The sequence below is a fragment of the Podarcis gaigeae genome (assembly GCF_964106915.1).
Source record: "Podarcis gaigeae genome assembly, chromosome: 8".
Lineage (NCBI taxonomy): Eukaryota > Metazoa > Chordata > Lepidosauria > Squamata > Lacertidae > Podarcis > Podarcis gaigeae.
Window position 1 is genome coordinate 12,681,137 of NC_139684.1, and position 20,640 is coordinate 12,701,776.

At 46.1% G+C, this 20,640-nt stretch overlaps 1 protein-coding gene across 5 annotated transcripts in view; it reads left to right on the forward strand.

Moving 5' to 3' along the window:
* MFN2 (mitofusin 2) overlaps window positions 1–20,640 on the forward strand; it is a 39,989-nt gene that overhangs the window by 6,286 nt on the left and 13,063 nt on the right. For all 5 annotated transcript variants that reach the window (XM_083750193.1, XM_083750195.1, XM_083750194.1 and 2 more), the window contains 12 exons: window positions 3,591–3,769; window positions 5,281–5,416; window positions 7,698–7,860; window positions 8,957–9,081; window positions 10,487–10,595; window positions 12,450–12,557; window positions 12,651–12,804; window positions 14,189–14,256; window positions 15,364–15,485; window positions 17,382–17,508; window positions 19,118–19,222; window positions 19,662–19,764. In XM_083750193.1, coding sequence (XP_083606319.1) covers window positions 3,595–3,769; window positions 5,281–5,416; window positions 7,698–7,860; window positions 8,957–9,081; window positions 10,487–10,595; window positions 12,450–12,557; window positions 12,651–12,804; window positions 14,189–14,256; window positions 15,364–15,485; window positions 17,382–17,508; window positions 19,118–19,222; window positions 19,662–19,764 — 1,495 coding nt within the window. In that variant the 5' untranslated portion in view covers window positions 3,591–3,594. The remainder of the gene's footprint in view (window positions 1–3,590; window positions 3,770–5,280; window positions 5,417–7,697; window positions 7,861–8,956; window positions 9,082–10,486; window positions 10,596–12,449; window positions 12,558–12,650; window positions 12,805–14,188; window positions 14,257–15,363; window positions 15,486–17,381; window positions 17,509–19,117; window positions 19,223–19,661; window positions 19,765–20,640) is intronic.

Sequence of the window (20,640 nt, forward strand, 5' to 3'; positions counted from 1 at the left end):
CAGGACAGAGAAAAGGAAGTGCTTCATGCAGCACTTAGTTAAACCGTGGAACTCACTGCCACAAGGTGCAGCAGCGGCCATGGACCTGGATGGGTTTAACAGCGGATTAGACAAATTCATGGATGGCTTTGTTCACTGTTTTTTATTTGTTTGTTTTGTTTAGTATTAAATTTATTTATACCCCACCTATTTATATCAAGCCTTTATTCCTGTGCGGTACCCAAGTTGGCTCACAACATCAATTTAAAAAGATAAATCACTAAAATCACGCAGTATATAAGTAACCCTGTTAAAAACAGCACTGCAGAAAGCTTTAAACCACTTAAAAGCACACACACAGTAAAACATCCACCCACAGAAGAATTTGGCAGAACAGCCAGGTGTGCCAAAATCCCACTGGAACAACAACAAAAAATGGATTTGTCTTTTTTTAAAAAAAATAATTTTTTTTATTAATTTTCCAACACAAATTAAAAACAAAACAACATACACACATAAACAAACAAAAACATATAAACATGTATAATTTCAAAACCTCTTTTTCATAAACCTTACTTCTCGGACTTCCCCTTACCTCCCCTTCTCTGCATCCCTGTTTTAAAATTTCTTCAACAACCCTTCACACCAATTAACTAATTACTTATTTTCTTTTTAAGTTTCTTCTCATAATTAATCAATTAATTACAGCTGTAATTCTATATTTTCCTTTCCCTTGACATTTTAGCACTCATCAGTTTTACAACAGTTCTTAAGATATACTTTAAATTTCTTCCAGTCTTCTTCCACCGTCTCTTTTTCTTGGTCACGGATTCTGCCAGTCATCTCCGCCAGACCCATGTAATCAATCACCTTCGTCTGCCATTCTTCCAGTGTGGGTAGTTCTTGTGTCTTCCAATACTTTAGTAAAAGGATCCTTGCTGCTGTGGTGGCGTACATAAAAAATGTCCTATCCTTCCTTGACACCAATTGGCCGACCATGCCCAGGAGAAATGCCTCTGGTTTCTTATGAAAAGTACATTTAAGTACCTTCTTAATTTCATTATAAATCATTTCCCAGAAGGCCTTAATCCTCGGGCAAGTCCACCAAAGGTGAAAGAAGGTACCTTCAGTCCCATTACATTTCCAACATTTATTATTGGGCAAATGATAGATTTTTGCAAGCTTGACTGGGGTCATGTACCACCTGTAAATCATTTTCATAATATTTTCTCTTAAGGCATTACATGCCGTAAATTTTATCCCGGTGGTCCATAACTGTTCCCAGTCAGCAAACATAATGTCATGACCAATGTCTTGTGCCCACTTAATCATAGCTGATTTGACTGTCTCATCTAGTGTATTCCACTTCAACAGCAGGTTATACATTCTTGATAAATTCTTAGTATTGGGTTCTAGCAGTTCTGTTTCTAGTTTTGATCTCTCCATCTGGAAGCCAATTTTCCTGTCTTGTTTAAACACCCAAAAAAATGGATTTGTCTTGCCCTACTCCTCATCTGAAAAAGGCTCCCAGAGCAGCTTGTATAAGAGCAAGAATACGATGTACAGTCAATTAAAACAAGACAGTACCTGCCCTCAGTTTGCATTCTGAATAGCACAGCATGAAAGGAAAGGGCAAAGGGGAGGGATGAAGTTTCTTGGTAGTTTTTGTTATACAGCACCTGATATTTGGAGGCATACTTGCACCGTATGGGATAAGTTTATTTTGCTCAAATAGCTCTCTGTGAATTTTATTTATTGAATTTGTATATTGCCCTTCGCCGCAGAATCCCAGGGGCGGTTCACAAAATCATTTTCTGTGATCATTTTTCAACACCGTCTAAGCTAGCGGCTGTCGCCTTTCCTGGTGAAGAGTTTCAAAATTAAATGGGCTTATTATAGCTGAGTGTTACGAAATACCTTGGGGACCAACATTCTGGAGACCAGAATATTCAAAAGCCATTAAGCGTCAGCACCAGTGTGATCGATACGCAAATTCTTAACGGGGTTTTTGCTTGCATCCTGCTTTTTCCAGGCCCTTGAACACTGTGACCCTCACTTGCTTTTCTCCCTAAGCTTATGGTTACGTAAGAAAGGCGCTGAGTTCCGTCCTCCAACCCTAGCTCAGCTGGCTTGTGCTAAAGATGGAATGATTAACGGGAGCTACTCTCCCTCTGCCAGCCTGAGCCTGTTGCTCTTGCATTCCGCACCCCCCCCCCAGCAGCAAATCTGAGCTCTGACTCCCCACTTTAAGCTGTCTCTATTGTTGGCGCTGTGGGTTAAACCACAGAGCCTAGGACTTGCCAATCAGAAGGTCGGCGGTTCGAATCCCCACGACGGGGTGAGCTCCCATTGCTCGGTCCCTGCTCCTGCCAACCTAGCAGTTCGAAAGCACATCAAAGTGCAAGTAGATAAATAGGTACCTCCGGCGGGAAGGTAAACGGTGTTTCCGTGCCCTGCTCTGGTTTGCCAGTAGCGGCTTAGTTCTGCTGGCCACATGACCCGGAAGCTGTACGCCGGCTCCCTCGGCCAATAAAGCAAGATGAGCGCCGCAACCCCAGAGTCGGCCACGACTGGACCTAGTGGTCAGGGATCCCTTTACCTTTACCTATTGTTTCCTGTTCTGAAAGTGGCAGGACTTTGAGCAGGTGGGAGGGGAGAGTGGTTGAAAATAAAAACTTTTAGCATCCCTGGAGGATCCCCTTCTCGATGCAGCTGGTTCATGTTGCATTTGAGCATAAGAATGTAATAAGAACTTTAAGACGACAACCGAAGAAGAACGGCAACTTAAGTTGACAGAATATGCCCAAATAGAATAAGAGAACAAGAAGAACATAATGTTTGTAGAAGATCGGAAAATGTTTATTGAATACAGTGGTACCTCAGGTTAAGAACTTAATTCGTTCTGGAGGTCCATTCTTAACCTGAAACTGTTGTTAACCTGAAGCACCACTTTAGCTAATGGGGCCTCCCGCTGCCACCATGCTGGCACTGCGTGATTTCTGTTCTCATCCTGAAGCAAATTGCTTAACCCGAGATACTATTTCTGGGTTAGCGAAGTCTGTAACCTGAAGCATCTGTAACCTGAAGCATCTGTAACCCGAGGTACCACTGTATATGGGAAATAATTGTGTACAGAGGAAAACGCTGGCGGTGTTAAGATAAGTTAAACAGTGTAAATAAGTTTTGATGGATGCAATAATAGAATACTGAATGGTAAAGATTTAGTAAAATATGCAGGAGTTTATGATGTGTAAAATGGACCATGGAAAGAGAAGAAGGGAAGTCATGGATATCTCAAGGATGTAAAAATGAGTACTTTAAATTGTAAAACAGAAAATTTAATTTAAAATTACATACAAAAAAAAAAAAGAACGTTAAGACGAGTCTTGCTGGATCAGGATGGTCCAGCATTATCCGAGAATATTATTATTATTAATGGTCCAGTCCTCTTTTACAGCCATCTAGGTTGGTGTCCGTCAACACCACCTGTGGCAGTGAGTTCCATAGTTTAACACTGCACCGCATGAAGAACCACAGGGTTTATCTGACTGTTTGCTCCTCTCTTTCCCTCTTCCCTGCCCCACACCTGCCCCCCCCCTCGCCCCCTATAGCGCAATGTCCCTGCTCTTCCCTTGCTCCAAGTCCATTGTCTCCGGCAAGAAGGACAAGAGACACATGGCGGAAGTCAACGCCTCCCCGCTCAAGCACTTCGTCACCGCCAAGAAGAAGATCAATGGCATCTTTGAACAGCTGGCTGCCTACATCCAGGAGAGCTCAGCATTCCTGGAGGGTAAGGCGGCCTCTTCTGCGTGTCTGTTTTCAAAACAACTTGCCTGCTCGCCACGGGCGACGAGGAATTTGTGTAGGTGAGCGGGCAGAGAATAAATGAGGGGGGCCGGTTTAAATTGGAAACGTAAGCTGGTGTGTACGGAGTCGGTGCTAAAGATAAACCAAGGGTCTAGTCCTCATGGTTCTGAATTTAAACAGAAACCGGGGAAGCTGCCTTATACGGTGTCTACCTTACCTAGGAAGCTTACCCAGTCTGCGGTTCTCCAAAGTCTTCCTTCAGTTGCTGCTCTCCTTTTAACTGGAGAATGACCTTGCAAGATTACCCTGGCCTGAAACTTTGGAGAGCTGCTGCCTATCCGTGTAGACATTACTGAGCTAGATTGACCCAAGGGCAACTGGTATTCAAAAGCGTTGCGGCTTCAAAGCATCGTGGCTGGTAGCCATCGATAGGCCCTGGGATTTGCCAGACTCGGAACACGGTTCCTAATAATAATAATAATTTATTATTTATATCCCTCCCATCTGGCTGGGTTTCCCCAGCCACTCTGGGCGGCTTCCAACAAAACACTAAAATACAATAACCTATTAAACATCAAAAGCTTCCCTAAACAGGGCCGCCTTCAGATGTCTTCTAAAAGTCTGGTAGTTGTTGTTCTCTTTGACATCTGGTGGGAGGGTGTTCCACAGGGCGGGTGCCACTGCCGAGAAGGCCCTCTGCCTGGTTCCCTGTAACTTGGCTTCTCGTAGCGAGGGAACCGCCAGAAGGCCCTCAGCGCTGGACCTCAGTGTCCAGGCAGAACAATGGGGGTGGAGATGCTCCTTCAGATATACTGGACCGAGGCTGTTTAGGGCTTTAAAGCTCAGCACCAATACTTTGAATTGTGCTCGGAAAGGTACTGGGAGCCAGTGTAGGTCTTTCAAGACCAGTTTTATATGGTCTCGGCAGCCGCTCCCAGTCACCAGTCTAGCTGCCGCATTCTGGATTAGTTGTCGTTTCCGGGTCACCTTCAAAGGTAGCCCCACGTAGAGCGCGTTACAGTAGTCCCAGTGGGAGATAACCAGAGCATGCACCACTCTGGGGAGACAGTCCACAGGCAGGTAGGGACTCAGCCTGCGTACCTGATGGAGCTGATAAACAGCTGCCCTGGATACAGATTTGACCTGTGCCTCCATGGACAGCTGTGAGTCCAAAATGACTCCCAGGCTGCGCACCTGGTCCTTCAGGGGCACAGTTACCACATTCAGGACCAGGGAATCCTCCACACCTGCCCGCCTCCTGTCCCCCCAAAACAGTACTTCTGTCTTGTCAGGATTCAACCTCAATCTGTTATCCGCCATCCATCCTCCAACCGCCCCCAGACACTCACACAGGACCTTCACCACCTTCACTGGTTCCGATTTGAAAGAGAGGTAGAGCTGGGTATCATCAATCCTACATTTCTCTTGAAACTAGAACCTTACTTTAGGGAAAGCGTGGCAGCCCTTGTAGATTTGGCTCCCTTTTGGTTTCAGAAACGCACAGGAACGTGGAGCTGGACCCCATCACCACAGAGGAGCAGGTGTTGGAGGTGAAAGGCTACCTGTCTAAGGTGGGCGGCATCAGCCAGGTGTTGGCCCGGCGTCACATGAAGGTGGCCTTTTTCGGACGGTGAGTGGGGCACCAGGCAAGCAGTCTTGTGCCTGGTGAGGAATTTGGCAGAGGGTGGAGGGAAGCCTGTGGCAGGGAGCAGAAGCTCTCCAGCGTGCCTTTGTCTGCCAGCAAATGCCAGCTTGATTGAGTCACCTTCTCGTTTTACTCTCAGCTGGAAAAAGTTAACACTTCTGAAGCTCAGATCCCTGCTCAACCATAAAAAGGTGTCAGAGAAGCCTTTTCCCCCACCCCAAGGGCCAAATTCCTTTCTGGACAATTTCCTGAGGGCCACATGCCAGTGTTTTGCAGGGCCAGAGGAAAAAGTGGATAGATCAATAACTGGATTTTCGACCTTTGTTTTTATTGATATATATGTATATATATAGGTGTGTGTATGTATGTATGTATATATATATAGATATACATATATATTATATATATACATACATATATATATACACACACACACACACACACACATATATATATATATATATATATATAAAAAACGTGTGTGTATATGTGTGTGTGTATGTGTGTGTGTGTATGTATGTGTACACACACACACATTTTTTTTTATAATATATTAGCAATTTTTTAATTTAGTTACAATTCCAATAAATAATACCATATAGCATATCTTTTAACATAATCTTCTTAACTTCTTTGGACTCCCTCACATCTCCCGCTCCTGCGTTCCTAGCCAAGAAAATTTTTCCAGCAAATTTATCCCCTTATTTCGATTCTTATTATCTAATTTCCAATATTATATCTCTAATTTTTAATATCCTTTATTCAAATCTTAAAGAATTAAATATAACTTAAAAATTTTCCAAAAATTTGTCTTTTCTTAAATTTAACTTATCTTCATATATCACTTCCTCTATCTCAATGGTGCCCAATTGTTTACATTCTAGCATCCTCCTTAACATTCATATAATTTACAATATTTTTGTAGATAGATCTTAAATTTCTTCCAATCTTCTTCCAACGTCTCTTCTCCCAGGACTCCACACACACACATTTTTATTGGTTTTTGCATATATTTTCCAAACAAATCATGTCATCTCATCTTATACAGTGGTACCTTGGGTTAAGTACTTAATTCATTCCGGAGGTCCGTTCTTAACCTGAAACTGTTCATAACCTGAGGTACCACTTTAGCTAATGGGGCCTCCTGCTGCTGCCACGCCACCAGAGCACAATTTCTGTTCTCATCCTGAAGCAAAGTTCTTAACCCGAGGTACTATTTCTGGGTTAGTGGAGTCTGTAGCCTGAAGCGTATGTAACCCGAGGTACCACTGTACATCATTTTGGCTATTTTAGCCTGACACTTCCATCAACCACGTCTAATGATTTTCAAACCTCCTCTTTTAATCTCACATTTATCCTATTACTTTTAATAGTTAGTAACTTAAAATCCATTCTCATAAATCTTTTCTGTAATATTTCATATAGTTCTCCTTACGAAACTACTTTGTAGTCCTACCAGCGTAGTCACAGTTGATTACAATCTTCTTTCAAATAACTTGCATATTTACACTGTCTGGTTCCGCTGGTTTCGAATTATCCCTGCCATCTTATCCAATTCTGCGTAGTCCATTAATTTCATCTGCCATTCCTCTTTCGTCGGTAGTTCTTCTTGCTTCCATTTCTGTGCCAATAATATTCTTGCTGCAGGATTTTTGACTTTTGTTAAGCACCAGTAATAGCAGCATTTTTTTCCGGGGACGTGAACAAAATGACCCACATTCAATGCTTTGTGTGTGTTTAATTTTCATAGCATTGTAGAACCCAACCCCTTTGCTATGTGGGCATCTCAACATGGGGTCTCCCATCCAATTTGAAACCACCCCGGACCCTGCTTAGCTTTGCAAATGTGCTAGCCTTTTTATTTCCTTAGCCACTCTGTGCGGCTCCAACAATATAAACTTCCTGATACAGGGCTGCCTTCAGACGTCTTCTAAGAGTTGTGTAGTTCTTTTAACTCCCTTATCTCACTCAGTTGTGTTGTTATTCTTTGTTTCCTTCTTGTGTGTTGCTGGAGCAGATTTTCCTGCTGAAATAAATAAAATGATTTAAAAAACGAAACAAAATCCCCTTCACAGCTGAGGAGTTGCGGGCAGAACTATGTGGTTGTGGTTTGTGGCTGTGCTCGCTCCTGGCATGCAGCCCCCAGAGGATTGGTCAAGGGCCGGTAATAAAGGCTCAGCCGCCACCCCTGGTTTTACATAGCCCTTTTGTCCAGGCAGGGCAGGTCCCCGCCCCAAGGACCTTACAGATGCGTTTGTGTTCTCAGGACGAGCAATGGGAAGAGCACAGTCATCAATGCCATGCTGTGGGACAAGGTGCTTCCCTCGGGCATCGGACACACCACAAACTGCTTCTTGCGCGTGGAGGGGACAGAGGGCCAGGACGCCTTTCTGCTCACTGAGGGGTCCGAGGAGAAGAAAAGCGTCAAGGTGAGCACATCTCCAGTCAGCGGAGGGAGACAGTTTTTGGAAGGGAGGGCGAGCAGCTCTTTCCATATATTTTCAGTCTGCTATTGTTTTAACTCCATGAAACTTTTACATTATTATTGCTGGTTTTTCCTACTGGTGATTTTATAGTTTTTATCTTTTTCTTTTGCAAAGCACTTCGAGGAGCTTTTTCCTACAGTCAGGAACTGTGTAAATTTTATGAAATAAATAGTTTCTATACCACTTAATAGGGACGCGGGTGGTGCTGTGGTCTAAACCACAGAGCCTAGGGCTTGCCAATCAGAAGGTTGGCGGTTCGAATCCCCACGACGGGGTGAGCTCCCGTTGCTCGGTCTCTGCTCCTGCCCACCTAGCAGTTCGAAAGCACGTCAAAGTGCAAGTAGATAAATAGGTACCACTCCGGCGGGAAGGTAAATGGTGTTTCCATGCGCTGCTCCGTGCGCCAGAAGCGGCTTAGTCCTGCTGGCCACATGACCCAGAAGCTGTACGCTGGCTCCCTTGGCCAATAAAGCGAGATGAGCGCCACAACCCCAGAGTCGGCCATGACTGGACCTAACGGTCAGGGGTCCCTTTACCCCTTTACCTTTATACCACTTAATGGTAGAGCGGGCTTCTAAGCCTCCCCAAACCACTTCCCACTCAAACCCATAATTTTCTTTGATCCTTTTACACGGTTTCGTATGTCCGTGGTATTTTATGCATTGTGACTTGCCTTTGTTTTTATTGATTATCGTTTAGTAATTTTCTATTGCGACTGATAAGTGTAAGCCGTTTAATTGTTATTTGCGGATATTTAATTTTCCTGTTTACCACTAGATTCTAATGGATCGTTGAATATTGCTTTGTTTGATATAAGTTGTTTGTTTTTAAGTTATTGTGACTTTTTTTTTGTACTGGATCAGATTGTTATTATTGTTTGACATTTCATTATTTTTTTAATACAGGTTGGAAGCTGCCCCAGGTGGCTGGGGCAACCCAGCCAGGTGGGCAGGGTATAAATAAATAAATAAAATAAATACTATTGTTATTATTATTATTATTATTTCTCTCTTTCTATCTGCCAACCCTCTATGTCCAGACGGTCAACCAACTGGCTCACGCGCTCCATCAAGACGAACTCCTGACTGCCGGAGGAATGGTCAGCGTAATGTGGCCAAACTCCAAGTGTCCCCTCCTCAAAGATGACCTGGTTTTGATGGACAGGTGAGAGATCTGCCTTTCCCCCATGCCCCTGGGGAACAATCCTGAAACCAGTTGGCTGCTAAGTTGCTGTATGCATGTACAAGCACGGAAAAGGACGGAGGTGTTTCCCCAGAAACTCCTCCTGCGCCGCTGGCCTCGTTCCAGCTTCCTGGCTTAGCAGGCATTTAATTTGTAAACCGATGCTATATTCTCCCGGTGAGCTAATTGCAGCGAGCTTATCCTTTCTCCGTAGGCGATTTGAGATAATGGCTTTAATTCCTTCTCTGCTTCTACAATCTGCCCCTCTCTTTCTAAAAACAGTTTGCGCCTTTTTAAAAACCTCCTCTCTCCCAGTCCTGAAAACTGACTGCTAGTTGTTAGCCACTGGTTTCTCAAAAGCATCCATTTGGCTGAGATGAGAAAGCAGGATGCTCTTCTCAGTATCTGGTACTCACAGGTAGACTCTGACTGACCACGGAGGCTCGATTGAACTATATGCATATTAAGAGGCAGGATAAGGTTCTGTCTGTTGCAGGAATTATTTCTGCCCCACAGAAGCTTTCACAAGAAACAGGAAGCAGGACTGGTTAGGCCTTTGGCTCTTCCATGTTTTTCCTTCTTATTGTTTGCGTGTACCACCTGTGCTCAGAGATCTGTATTGGTGCCCGATTTGCTACCAGGCTGAGTTCAAGTTGTTAATAATAGCACATGAAACTCTTAACAGTTTTGCTTTAAAAAAAAAATCACTTTTAAACACTACAAAAAAGGAACGAAAAAAGACAAAAAGAAAAAAAAGACAATACAATATAAAAACATTGCACAACACTAACACAATAAAAACTCTTAACAGTTTTGGTCAAGTTTCCCAGCAATATCGCCTTACCCCCAAATCGGCCAGCTTGACCTCTCTGATCTGCAGAACTGCCGCTGCTGCAGGTGCCAAATTATACTCCTTCCGCATTTGTAAGAGGTAAATCTTCTAGTGTGGTGGAACCTGCACTTTGGAACTCCCTGCCACTTGACACCAGGCAGGCGTCCTCACTGTACTCTTTTTTGTGCCTGCTAAAATCATTTGTAGGCCAGACTTCCCACATGTGTAGAATGCCAACATGTTTTAATCTGGTTTTTAGCACTTTGTTGATTTTCTGAAGGTCTGATTGTTGCTGCTTTTTTACAGATGTGTATATATATATATATATTTGTATACCACTTTGAAGGAGGTTTTTTTTTGCAGTCAAATGGTTTTGCAGTCAAATGGTTTATAAATGTTAGGAAATAAATAGCTTTGAATCGAAGCCCTGCTTTCTCAGTAGTTCAGGGTGGGCTGTTGTGTTGTCGGGTTAAGGCTATTATAACGAGACAGCTGTCAATAACACTTTCTTCTGCATCTGGCATTCCTCCCCCCACCCCTTGTCTGTCCTATTAGCCCCGGAATTGACGTAACCACTGAATTGGACAGCTGGATTGACAAGTTCTGCTTGGACGCTGATGTCTTTGTCTTGGTGGCGAACTCCGAGTCGACCCTGATGCAGACGGTAACGCTCACCTTTCGGTTAATTGACCTTCTCTTTGCTTTCGGAGGAGACTTTGCTGCGCCTCTCAATATCTGTTGGCTGGGAATCATCGCAAGCAGGGAGAGTCACCATTACGTTTGGGTGTTGCTTGAGAGTTTCTTTTTTTTAAAAAAAAATAAAGATTTTTAATAATACAGAACAAACTAGTCTAAACAAACACATTTAGTTCCATTTCTTACTGTATCACACTTCCTGTTGTATTATCCCATTTTGATTTCTCGTTACACATCTGTCCAGTAATGTATCTCCAGTTTAATACAGTGGTACCTCGGGTTACATACGCCTCAAGTTACAGACTCCGCTAACCCGCTTCAGGTTGAGAACAGTTTCAGGTTAAGTATGGACCTCCAGAACGAATTAAGTACTTAACCCGAGGTACCACTGTATCCTGTTGCATCCCTCTTGTTTTTTATGATAGTATCCTGATCTCTTGATCTAGGCCAGAGCTTTCCAAACTTTCCATGTTGGCAACATACTTTTCAGACGTGCATCATTTCGCAACACAGTAATTCAGTTTGGCATCGTTTCGCGACACAGTAATTCAGTTTTACTAGCAAACTGGAAGTTAAATTAACCCCTTTCCAGCCCCGGGAGGAGCGTTTGTGTGACACACCTACACACTGCAGCCGACACACAGTTTGGAAAACTGCTCTCGGCCCTTTTGTTTTCCCAATCTTTTTCCAGAGGCAATACCATAGCTTTAAGAGCAATGTTCTTTGAGTCCACTCCAGATTTTTAAACAGAGTCCTTTCTTTCTGCTTAAGCTAAAGAAAGTCCAGCTCCGAAATCCCAAACCCCTTTCCCCCCTCTTCTGGCCCCATATCCAAATGTAATCACCATTTGTAATCTTATCTTCTCCTTCTCCAAATCATTGTATGGAGATTAGGCCTGGATTTTGTATCAGTGCATCGTCCAGGACTGGTATGAGGGCCGGACTGTGACGGCGGCTTCACTGGGCAGTATTATCATGTCTGAAACCATCGCAGCAGCTCCTGGAGTGACCAAACTGCTTTGCATGCACCCAAGTGTGTGGGCTCTGTTGGTTGCCAAACTGTGTGTGTGTGTGTGTGTGTGTGTGTATGTGTGTGTGTGTGTGTACAGTGGAACCTTGGTTTCCAAACGGCTTAGTTGCCGAACAAATCGACTCCCAAACGCTGCAAACCCGGAAGTAAGTGTTCCGGACTGCGAACGTTTTTCAGAAGCTGAACATCCGACGGTTTCAGGAGTCGAACGGACTCCCGGAACGGATTACCGTATTTTTCGCTCTATGAGACGCACTTTTTCCCTCCTAAAAAGTATGGGGAAATGTTTGTGCGTCTTATGGAGCAAATGCAGGCTGCACAGCTATCCCAGAAAGCGAGAGGGAACGCTGCGCAGCGCTCCCTCTTGCTGTTCTAGCTTCTAGTTTAGCCCCTCTGGTCCTTCCCCACCTCCCGCAAAAGCCCCCAAGAGCTGCGCTCCTTTTAAAGAGCCGCGCGGAGGGGGCTTTTCCTTGGGGAAAAGCCTGCAAGCGCTGCACACATGCTCCGTGCGGCTCGTGAAAGGGAGCGCTGAGCAGAGCCTGGGATACATGGGATGAAGAATATTTTCTTCCTTGCATCTCCCCTCTAAAAACTAGGTGTGTCTTATGTTCAGGTACGTCTTATGGAGCGAAAAATACGGTGAGTTCGAGAACCAAGCTACCACTGTAGAGGATTTTTTTGAGTGATGTAGAAGGGCAACTTTGTAGTGGGGAGGCCAAGGGAGTGCAGGCTTGGGCCCAGTGGCACCCAGCCGCACACGCCCAATTCTCTGACTTCAGCCCTCCTTTTCCAGGAGAAGCAGTTCTTCCACAAAGTCAACACCCGGTTGTCGAGGCCCAACATTTTCATCCTGAACAACCGCTGGGATGCCTCCGCCTCCGAACCGGAGTACATGGAAGAGGTGAGGTTTTTCGGCGGAAGCCACGAAGGGCGGTGAGTTTGGGAAGGGGGGGATTCCGGCGTTCCTCACGCGAGCTCCTTTTCCCCCTTCCAGGTCCGGCGCCAACATATGGAACGCTGCACCAGCTTCCTGGTGGACGAGCTGGGCGTGGTGGATCGGGCCCAGGCCGGCGACCGCATCTTCTTCGTCTCCGCCAAAGAGGTGCTGAGCGCCCGAATCCAGAAGGCGCAGGGGATGCCCGAAGGAGGTAACTGGGTGGGACCCCACTTGCCAGAGCGGGAAGTCTCCACTGGCCTAGTCGCCATCTCTCGGCCTAGTCTACCTCACAGGGTTGTTGTGTAGCTAGATTGGGGAATGGGCCTAAGAACAGGGCCTTTTCTGTAGTGGCCCCCTGTTTGTGGAATGCTCTCTCCAGGGAGGTTCACCTAGTGCCTTCATTATATATTTTTATAGGCGCCAGGCAAAAATTTTCCTCTTCAACCAGGCCTTTGGCCAATTAATATTCTGCAGCCTTTTAAATGTGTCAGCGGGAAGCGGGGTATATTTTTCCTTTTTGATTATTTACTTGTGTTTTATCTTGTATTTTATTCTGTGAACCTCCCTGAGATTTTTTGATGAAGGGCCATATATCAGTTTAAAATACAATTTTACCTTGGTTTTCGAACATCTCAGACGCCGAACGTTTCAGTTTTCGAACGCCGAAAACCCGGAAGTAAATGCTTCCGTTTTCGAACATGCCTCAGTTTTCGAACGTTTCAGAAGTTGAACGGCTTTCCAGAACAGATTACATTCGAAACCGAGGTACCACTGTGCATACATACATACATACCACATTGTGCTTCTTGGAGGAAAGGCGGGATAGGAATAAAATACTGTAACTCCTTCTAACAGCAAACTCAGGCACTGAGTGCCAACAAGATTTCAGCCCCAATGGGTCAGCTTTTCATTTTATTTATTCCTGAAAACATTTGCATACTGTGGGTGGCGCTGTGGGTTAAACCACAGAGCCTAGGACTTGCCGATCAGAAGGTTGGAAGTTCGAATCCCCGCGATGGGGTGAGCTCCCGTTGCTCGGTCCCAGCTTCTGCCAACCTAGCAGTTTGAAAGCACATCAAAGTGCAAGTAGATAAATAGGTACCGCTCCAGCGGGAAGGTAAATGGCGTTTCCGTGCGCTGCTCTGGTTCGCCATAAGCGGCTTAGTCATACTGGCCACATGAGCCGGAAGCTGTACGCCGGCTCCCTCGGCCAATAAAGCGAGATGAGCGCCACAACCCCAGAGTCGGCCACGACTGGACCTAATGGTCAGGGGTCCCCTTACCTTTACCTTTATATCATAAATATCTTAAGATGTTTGCAGCAATAAAAACAGACAACAATTAAAAAGTTAAAAGCAGACATCAATTAAGCATTGTGGGAGGGCGCATCCTTAATTGCTTGCATAGGCCTGGCGGAATAGGAAGGTTTTCAGCAGGCATTTAAAGTCGGCACAGAAGTCACCCGCTGAATCTCCAGTGGCAGAGAGTTCCGCTGGACTAGGCTGACGATACTAAAGACCCGATTTCTTATTGTCGTCAAATGAGCTTCACCAACTTACCATTTCAAGTGGATTTTGATGCTTTTTCCCTCCTAGGCGGGGCACTGGCAGAAGGGTTCCAAGTGAGGATGTTTGAGTTCCAGAACTTTGAGAGGAGATTTGAGGCAAGTCTTGATTTTGTCTGCTGAGCTCATCCTGCATACCAACACCCCGGGGCAAAGCATCTGTGCTCTGCAAGTGAAAGAACTTCCAGTTTTGCTCCTCAGCTTCTCCATTTATAGTAAGACCTGAGCACAGATGATGGGAGCGGTTTCTCTGAGGCTCCTGCTGCCTGCCAGAGCCGGTAATACTGGTGTAGATCAGCCAGAAGGCAGCTCCTTACGCCCCTGGGCAAGGTGGATTAATAACCTCCATTTCTCAAAACTCTGTGCAATGGATTTTAATTGTTCCTTACTTGCCTGAGCAAATTCCTCTCTCTTTTTAGAGTTTACCCTCAAATCGCTCTATGCCAGCCTCCCCGCAACCTGGGACTCTATGGATTTTTTGGGACTACAATTCCCATCATCCGCAGCCAGTGCTGGCATTGGATGATGGGAGTTGTAGTCCAAAACATCTGGAAGGTCCCTGGTTGAGGAAAGACTGGTTTCTTCCTATTCTTCCCTCCTCCCTTGAGCTAAGAAATAATGGAAACTTCCCCACTCCCAGAAATTTAACACAAGGATAGTTACTGCATTATTGTAGCTGAGTAAATAACCCACAATCTTTGTTTTATGCACAGTGCATTTTTTTTTAAACTAGGTCATAGAGAAATGCCGAGGATCCAAATTTTCGGTTAAAATAAAATGAAGTTCAATGAGACGTGGTTTCCTTTCCTTTCTTATATTATTGAGCAGAGTGGTCAATTTTCCCCTACCTGTCACTCAGACATGCCTCTGGGGAGGCAGTGTTTGACAGTAAAATCACAAGTTTGGGAAGGGAAGGCCCTGTGAAAGGGATTGCTGTGCAGACTGTTGGAAATGAAGATGTACTGCTGGGCAAATATTCACTGTTTACATTGTTGCATGGGGGGGGGGATTGAGGAGAAAATCAAGTCGCTAGTCCTCAAGGTGGCAAAGTTTATGACTGAAAGTGGATCAACACATGCCAGGGTTACGTAACCCCCCTTGAGATTGCCAGAAGCAGGTAACCTGCTGTATGTAAAACCTGCTTGATTTTTAATCTGTAAAATGCACGTTGCTGAGCTGAGCTTCCTGTTCCCTTTGCTTATGCAGGAATGCATCTCTCAGTCGGCGGTGAAGACCAAGTTTGAGCAGCACACAGTCAGAGCCAAGCAGATTGCGGAAGAGGTCCGCCACATCATGGACTCGGTGCATGTGGCTGCCCAGGAACAGAGGTGAGCACCTGCAGAACGGCAGGAGATGGTCAGACGCATTGCTTTCTTCTGAAAGTAGAAGTTCAAACGTAGTCACCGTGGCTGGTTACAACCACTGATAAGTCTCCTCCATGAATTTGCCTGATTCTCTGATCCAAAGAAGTTTGATGCAGAGATGGTTCAAAGTGAGCCAGGTGGGCTTTTAATCTCTTTTAGAGAATATACAAAGTCACAGGTTAAAGGAGGATGTATGCAGTAACAACTCTTTGGCTCAGACTTCCAGCCCAGGATGCAGAATGCTTCAAAAGTAAAGTAAAGTAAAGTAAAGTAAAGTAAAGTAAAGTAAAGTAAAGTAAAGTAAAGTAAAGTAAAGTAAAGTAAAGTAAAGTAAAGTAGTACCTCGGGTTAAGTACTTAATTCGTTCCGTCTTAACCTGAAACTGTTCTTAACCTGAAGCACCACTTTAGCTAATGGGGCCTCCTGCTGCCGCCACGCCGCCAGAGCATGATTTCTGTTCTCATCCTGAAGCAAAGTTCTTAACCTGAAGCACTATTTCTGGGTTAGCGGAGTCTGTAACCTGAAGCATATGTAACCTGAAGCATATGTAACCCAAGGTACCACTCTAAAATAAAGTAAAATAAAATTATAATATAAAATAAAATAAAATGATATAATAACAAAACAAAACAAAACAAAACATAACATAACATAACATAACATAACATAACATAACATAACATAACATAACATAACATAACATAACATAACATAACATAACATAACATAACATAACATAACATAACATAACATAACATAACATAACATAACATAACATAACATAACAATAATATGCTTGCACCCACGCACTTAAGTGAAATGAAATGGTTTGTCCCAATGGAAAACATTTGCTGCTGAAGGGTGGATCGGAGTGGGGAGGCCTGCTGGCCGCTAAGGGGCTGATCGAGGTGGCAAGATCTGCTAACACGAAGGGGCTGATTCAGGGGGAGGTCTGTTGCCGCTAAGGGGCTAATCAGTGTGGGGAGTCCTGCCACTGTTAAGGACCTGATTGGGGGAGGCTTGCCACCACTAAAGGGCTGATCAGGGGCAGGGGGCTGCTGATGCAAAACGGCTGATCAGGAGGAGACTCACAGTCTCTTTTGCTGTTATGTCCTTGTGCATACAGAACTGCGGAAAACCCACTGGCCTGGTTGCCTAGCTCTGTTCAGTATTGTGTTGTTGTTGTTTAGTCATTTAGTCGTGTCCGACTTCGTGACCCCATGGACCAGAGCATGCCAGGCACTCCTGTCTTCCACTGCCTCCCGCAGTTTGGTCAAACTCATGCTGGTAGCTTCGAGAACACTGTCCAACCATCTCGTCCTCTGCCGTCCCCTTCTCCTTGTGCCCTCCATCTTTCCCAACATCAGGGTCTTTTCCAGGGAGTCTTCTCTTCTCATGAGGTGGCCAAAGTATTGGAGCCTCAGCTTCACGATCTGTCCTTCCAGTGAGCACTCAGGGCTGATTTCCTTCAGAATGGAGAGGTTTGATCTTCTTGCAGTCCACGGGACTCTCAAGAGTCTCCTCCAGCACCATAATTCAAAAGCACCAATTCTTCGGCGATCAGCCTTCTTTATGGTCCAGCTCTCACTTTCATACATCACTACTGGGAAAACTGTAGCTTTAACTATACGGACCTTTGTTGGCAAGGTGATGTCTCTGCAGAGACATCACCTGTTCAGTATTAGGTGCTGTATTTCCTCTTCCTCATCTGGGCTAGCCAGCCCTCCTCCTCCTTCCTGCTAGGAAAGGAAGTCTCCCAGAAACCGCCAGCCGATTTCCTGACTTTCCCTTTAGTACAAGAAAATGCATTTTTTTTTCTTCTTTCCCACCACCCAACACATGCCTTGTTCCATCTCCCAGGATTTACTGCCTAGAGATGCGAGAGGACCGCCAGGAGCGCCTGGGCTTCATCGACAAGCAGCTGGATCTGCTCACTCAAAACTACAAGCTGAAGATCAAGCAGATCACAGAAGAGGTGGAGCGGCAGGTGAGGGCATCGCCACCCTCTGGGCTGGGCTTCGGGCAGGGGCCCAGGGTCCCTCTCAGCAGAGCCAGTGGCCAGGGCCTTTTCGGTTGTGGCGCCCTGCCTCTGTGGAATCTCCTCTGCTCTGAATTATGGCAAACAGAGCTGTGCTCCCAGGGACTGATGGGAGTTGCAGTTCAAAGTCTCCAGAGGCTGCTCTGATCATGTTTTGGATACGCTTCTTTGTAGATTTAAATTTTGGAGAATGGAGGTTATAGACCTGCACAGGCAAAACATAAAATCGTAGCGCTTAAGGGGACGTGTTGGGTCAGCTAGTCTAACCCCCTGTGATGCAGGAGAACTCAGCAAAATCCTCCTTTTATCAGAGTGACCCAGGTCAGGATCCATGCAGAGCATCCAGTTGCCCAGGTTTCAACATCCTGTGGCCGCTAAGAATGTTGAGTCTTCATTGGGCATTTGGAAGACTATTGGTAAAACCTATCTGGTGTTTCGCAACTTTCTGACTAGTTTCAGGACCTTAGCCAGACCTAGCAGAGTAAACGCAGAATCCACGGAAGCAATTGGCAACTTGGCTGCAGACAGGATAGACGAAGCAGGAACCAGGAACTTGTAGTTAGGTGTTTATTATATACAGTGGACTATTTACAGGAACAGAACATGGATCTTTTGCTAGCTCTCTCTGACACGACTCACAACTCCTACACTGACACACAGAACTCTGAACCACTGAACTTCTGAACTAACACATTCCAGTTAATAGACCATTAATTATCACTCCCTTGAGAGAGCTTGACCAATCAGGGAGCTGTCTCCATGCCTTCGTTATCACCAGGCAGACTTACTCCTTCACATTGCCTTCTGGCTGGCTGCCAAACCTTAATTGACTCTGTGTGAGTAAAGGTAAAGGAACCCCTGCCCGTACGGGCCAGTCTTGACAGACTCTGGGGTTGTGCGCCCATCTCACTTAAGAGGCCAGGGGCCAGCGCTGTCCGGAGACACTTCCGGGTTACATGGCCAGCGTGACATCACTGCTCTGGCGAGCCAGAGCTGCACACGGAAACGCTGTTTACCTTCCCGCTAGTAAGCGGTCCCTATTTATCTACTTGCACCCGGGGGTGCTTTCGAACTGCTAGGTTGGCAGGCGCTGGGAGCGAGCAACGGGAGCGCACCCCGCCGCGGGGATTCGAACCGCCGACCTTTCGATCGGCAAGTCCTAGGCGCTGAGGCTTTTATCCACAGCGCCACCCGCGTCCCATGCGCCACCCGCGTCCCATGTGTGAGTAGCTGCACATAAACAGTTTCCCAACAAATACTTTGGGGGTTTACCCAGCAGGGCTGATTCCTCTCTCCTGTTTTCCAAGTGGCCCTGATTTTGACTCCCATTTTCTGTTGCCCAACTCCCCAACCTTTGTTTGTTATTAGAGTGATTCCTTCGTGCAAAACCACACTTCCTTCGATTTGCACCCATTCTGCTTTTCCTTCAGCAGAGGGCAGAGCTTTGGTACGCACACACACACATACACACACACTCATGTGCTTCGGGCACAGAGGGAGGCCCTGATCCTCTGCGCTTTGCCTTAGTCACCTGCCATAACGCAATTGTACCTTCCAGGTCTCCAACGCGATGGCGGAAGAGATCAGACGCCTCTCTGTGTTGGTGGACGACTTCCAGCTAGATTTTCACCCGTCTCCCGTAGTCATTAAAGTTTATAAGAATGTGAGTTGCAGCAATTATTATCTGTTGTTGTTTTTACCTGTTGCTTATAAGCTTATAAGCGCACAAGGAGTAGCTCAGAAGTTTGTTGTTACTGGAGTGGCTTGTAGCTCAGTGGTAGATTCCCCCCCCCCCCCCAAAAAAAAGAATCTTGGGAACTGTAGTTGGGGAGTTGTAGCTTTGCTAGGGGGTGGACTACAGTTCCCAGGACTAGACCTGGGAGACCAGGGTTCATTTCCCCAATTGGCCATGAATCTCCCTGGGAGACCTACCTCACAGGGTCGTCGTAAGTGAGGAAGAGCGATGTGCTCCAACGTGAGCTACTCAGAGGGAAAAGGCGGGATATTGATGCAAAAAAATAAACCGGGGGGGGGGTGTACTTGCAGTGCCATGCAAAAAGCAGCTTTGATCTCTACCTCTCTCCCCCTGCCCCCCCCCCCAGGAACTCCACCGGCACATTGAGGAGGGTCTTGGCCGGAATATGTCTGACCGCTGCTCCAGCTCCATCACGACGTCCCTTCAGACGATGCAGCAGGAGATGATCGGTTAGTGAAAAGGGAGCAGGTCTCCTGTGCTGCTTGGGAATTAAGTACCTGTATCTGAGCCAGATGTTTGGAGATCTAGGCTGCTTCAGAGACACTCCCTTTTCTGTTTTCTCACTTGTGGTGCTGTGGATTAAACCACAGAGCCTAAGACTTGCCGATCAGAAGGTCGGCGGTTCAAATCCCCGTGACGGGGTGAGCTCCTGTTGCTCGGTCCTTGCTGCGGCCAACCTAACATTTCAAAAGCACGTCAAAGTGCAAGTAGAGAAATAGGTACCACTCCAGCGGGAAGGTAAACGGCGTTTCCGTGCCCTGCTCTGGTTCGCCAGAAGCGAATTAGTCATGCTGGCCACATGACCCGGAAGCTGTACGCCGGCTCCCTCGGCTAATAAGCGAGATGAGCGTCACAACCCCAGAGTCGCCCACGACTGGACCTAATGGTCAGGGGTCCCTTTACCTTTACCTGAGCCAGATGTTTGGAGATCTTGACTGCTTCAGAGACACTCCCTTTTCTGTTTTCTCGCTTGTAAAGCAAATCTAGGGAACCTACAACTGGACCACAGCTTTGGTCACCCCAGGCCATTGGCTGTAGTGGCTGGGGCTGATGGCAATTGGAGTCCAGCAATATCCAAAGGCGCCTTCACTTGACTGGACCATCACTTGCCTTTACTGCCCCAGCATCGTTTTTAATGCAGGGTCACGGACCAAGGACTATGCTGGCAGGGGCAGATGGGAGTTGGAGTCCAGCAACATCTGGAGGGCCACAGGTTCCCCATCCGTGAACTAGGCCGTCACTTGCCCTTACTGCCCCTAGCTGCCTTCAGTGCAGAGACAGGGACCATTGGTCAGGTTGGCAGGGGCTGGCAGAAACCAGCCTAG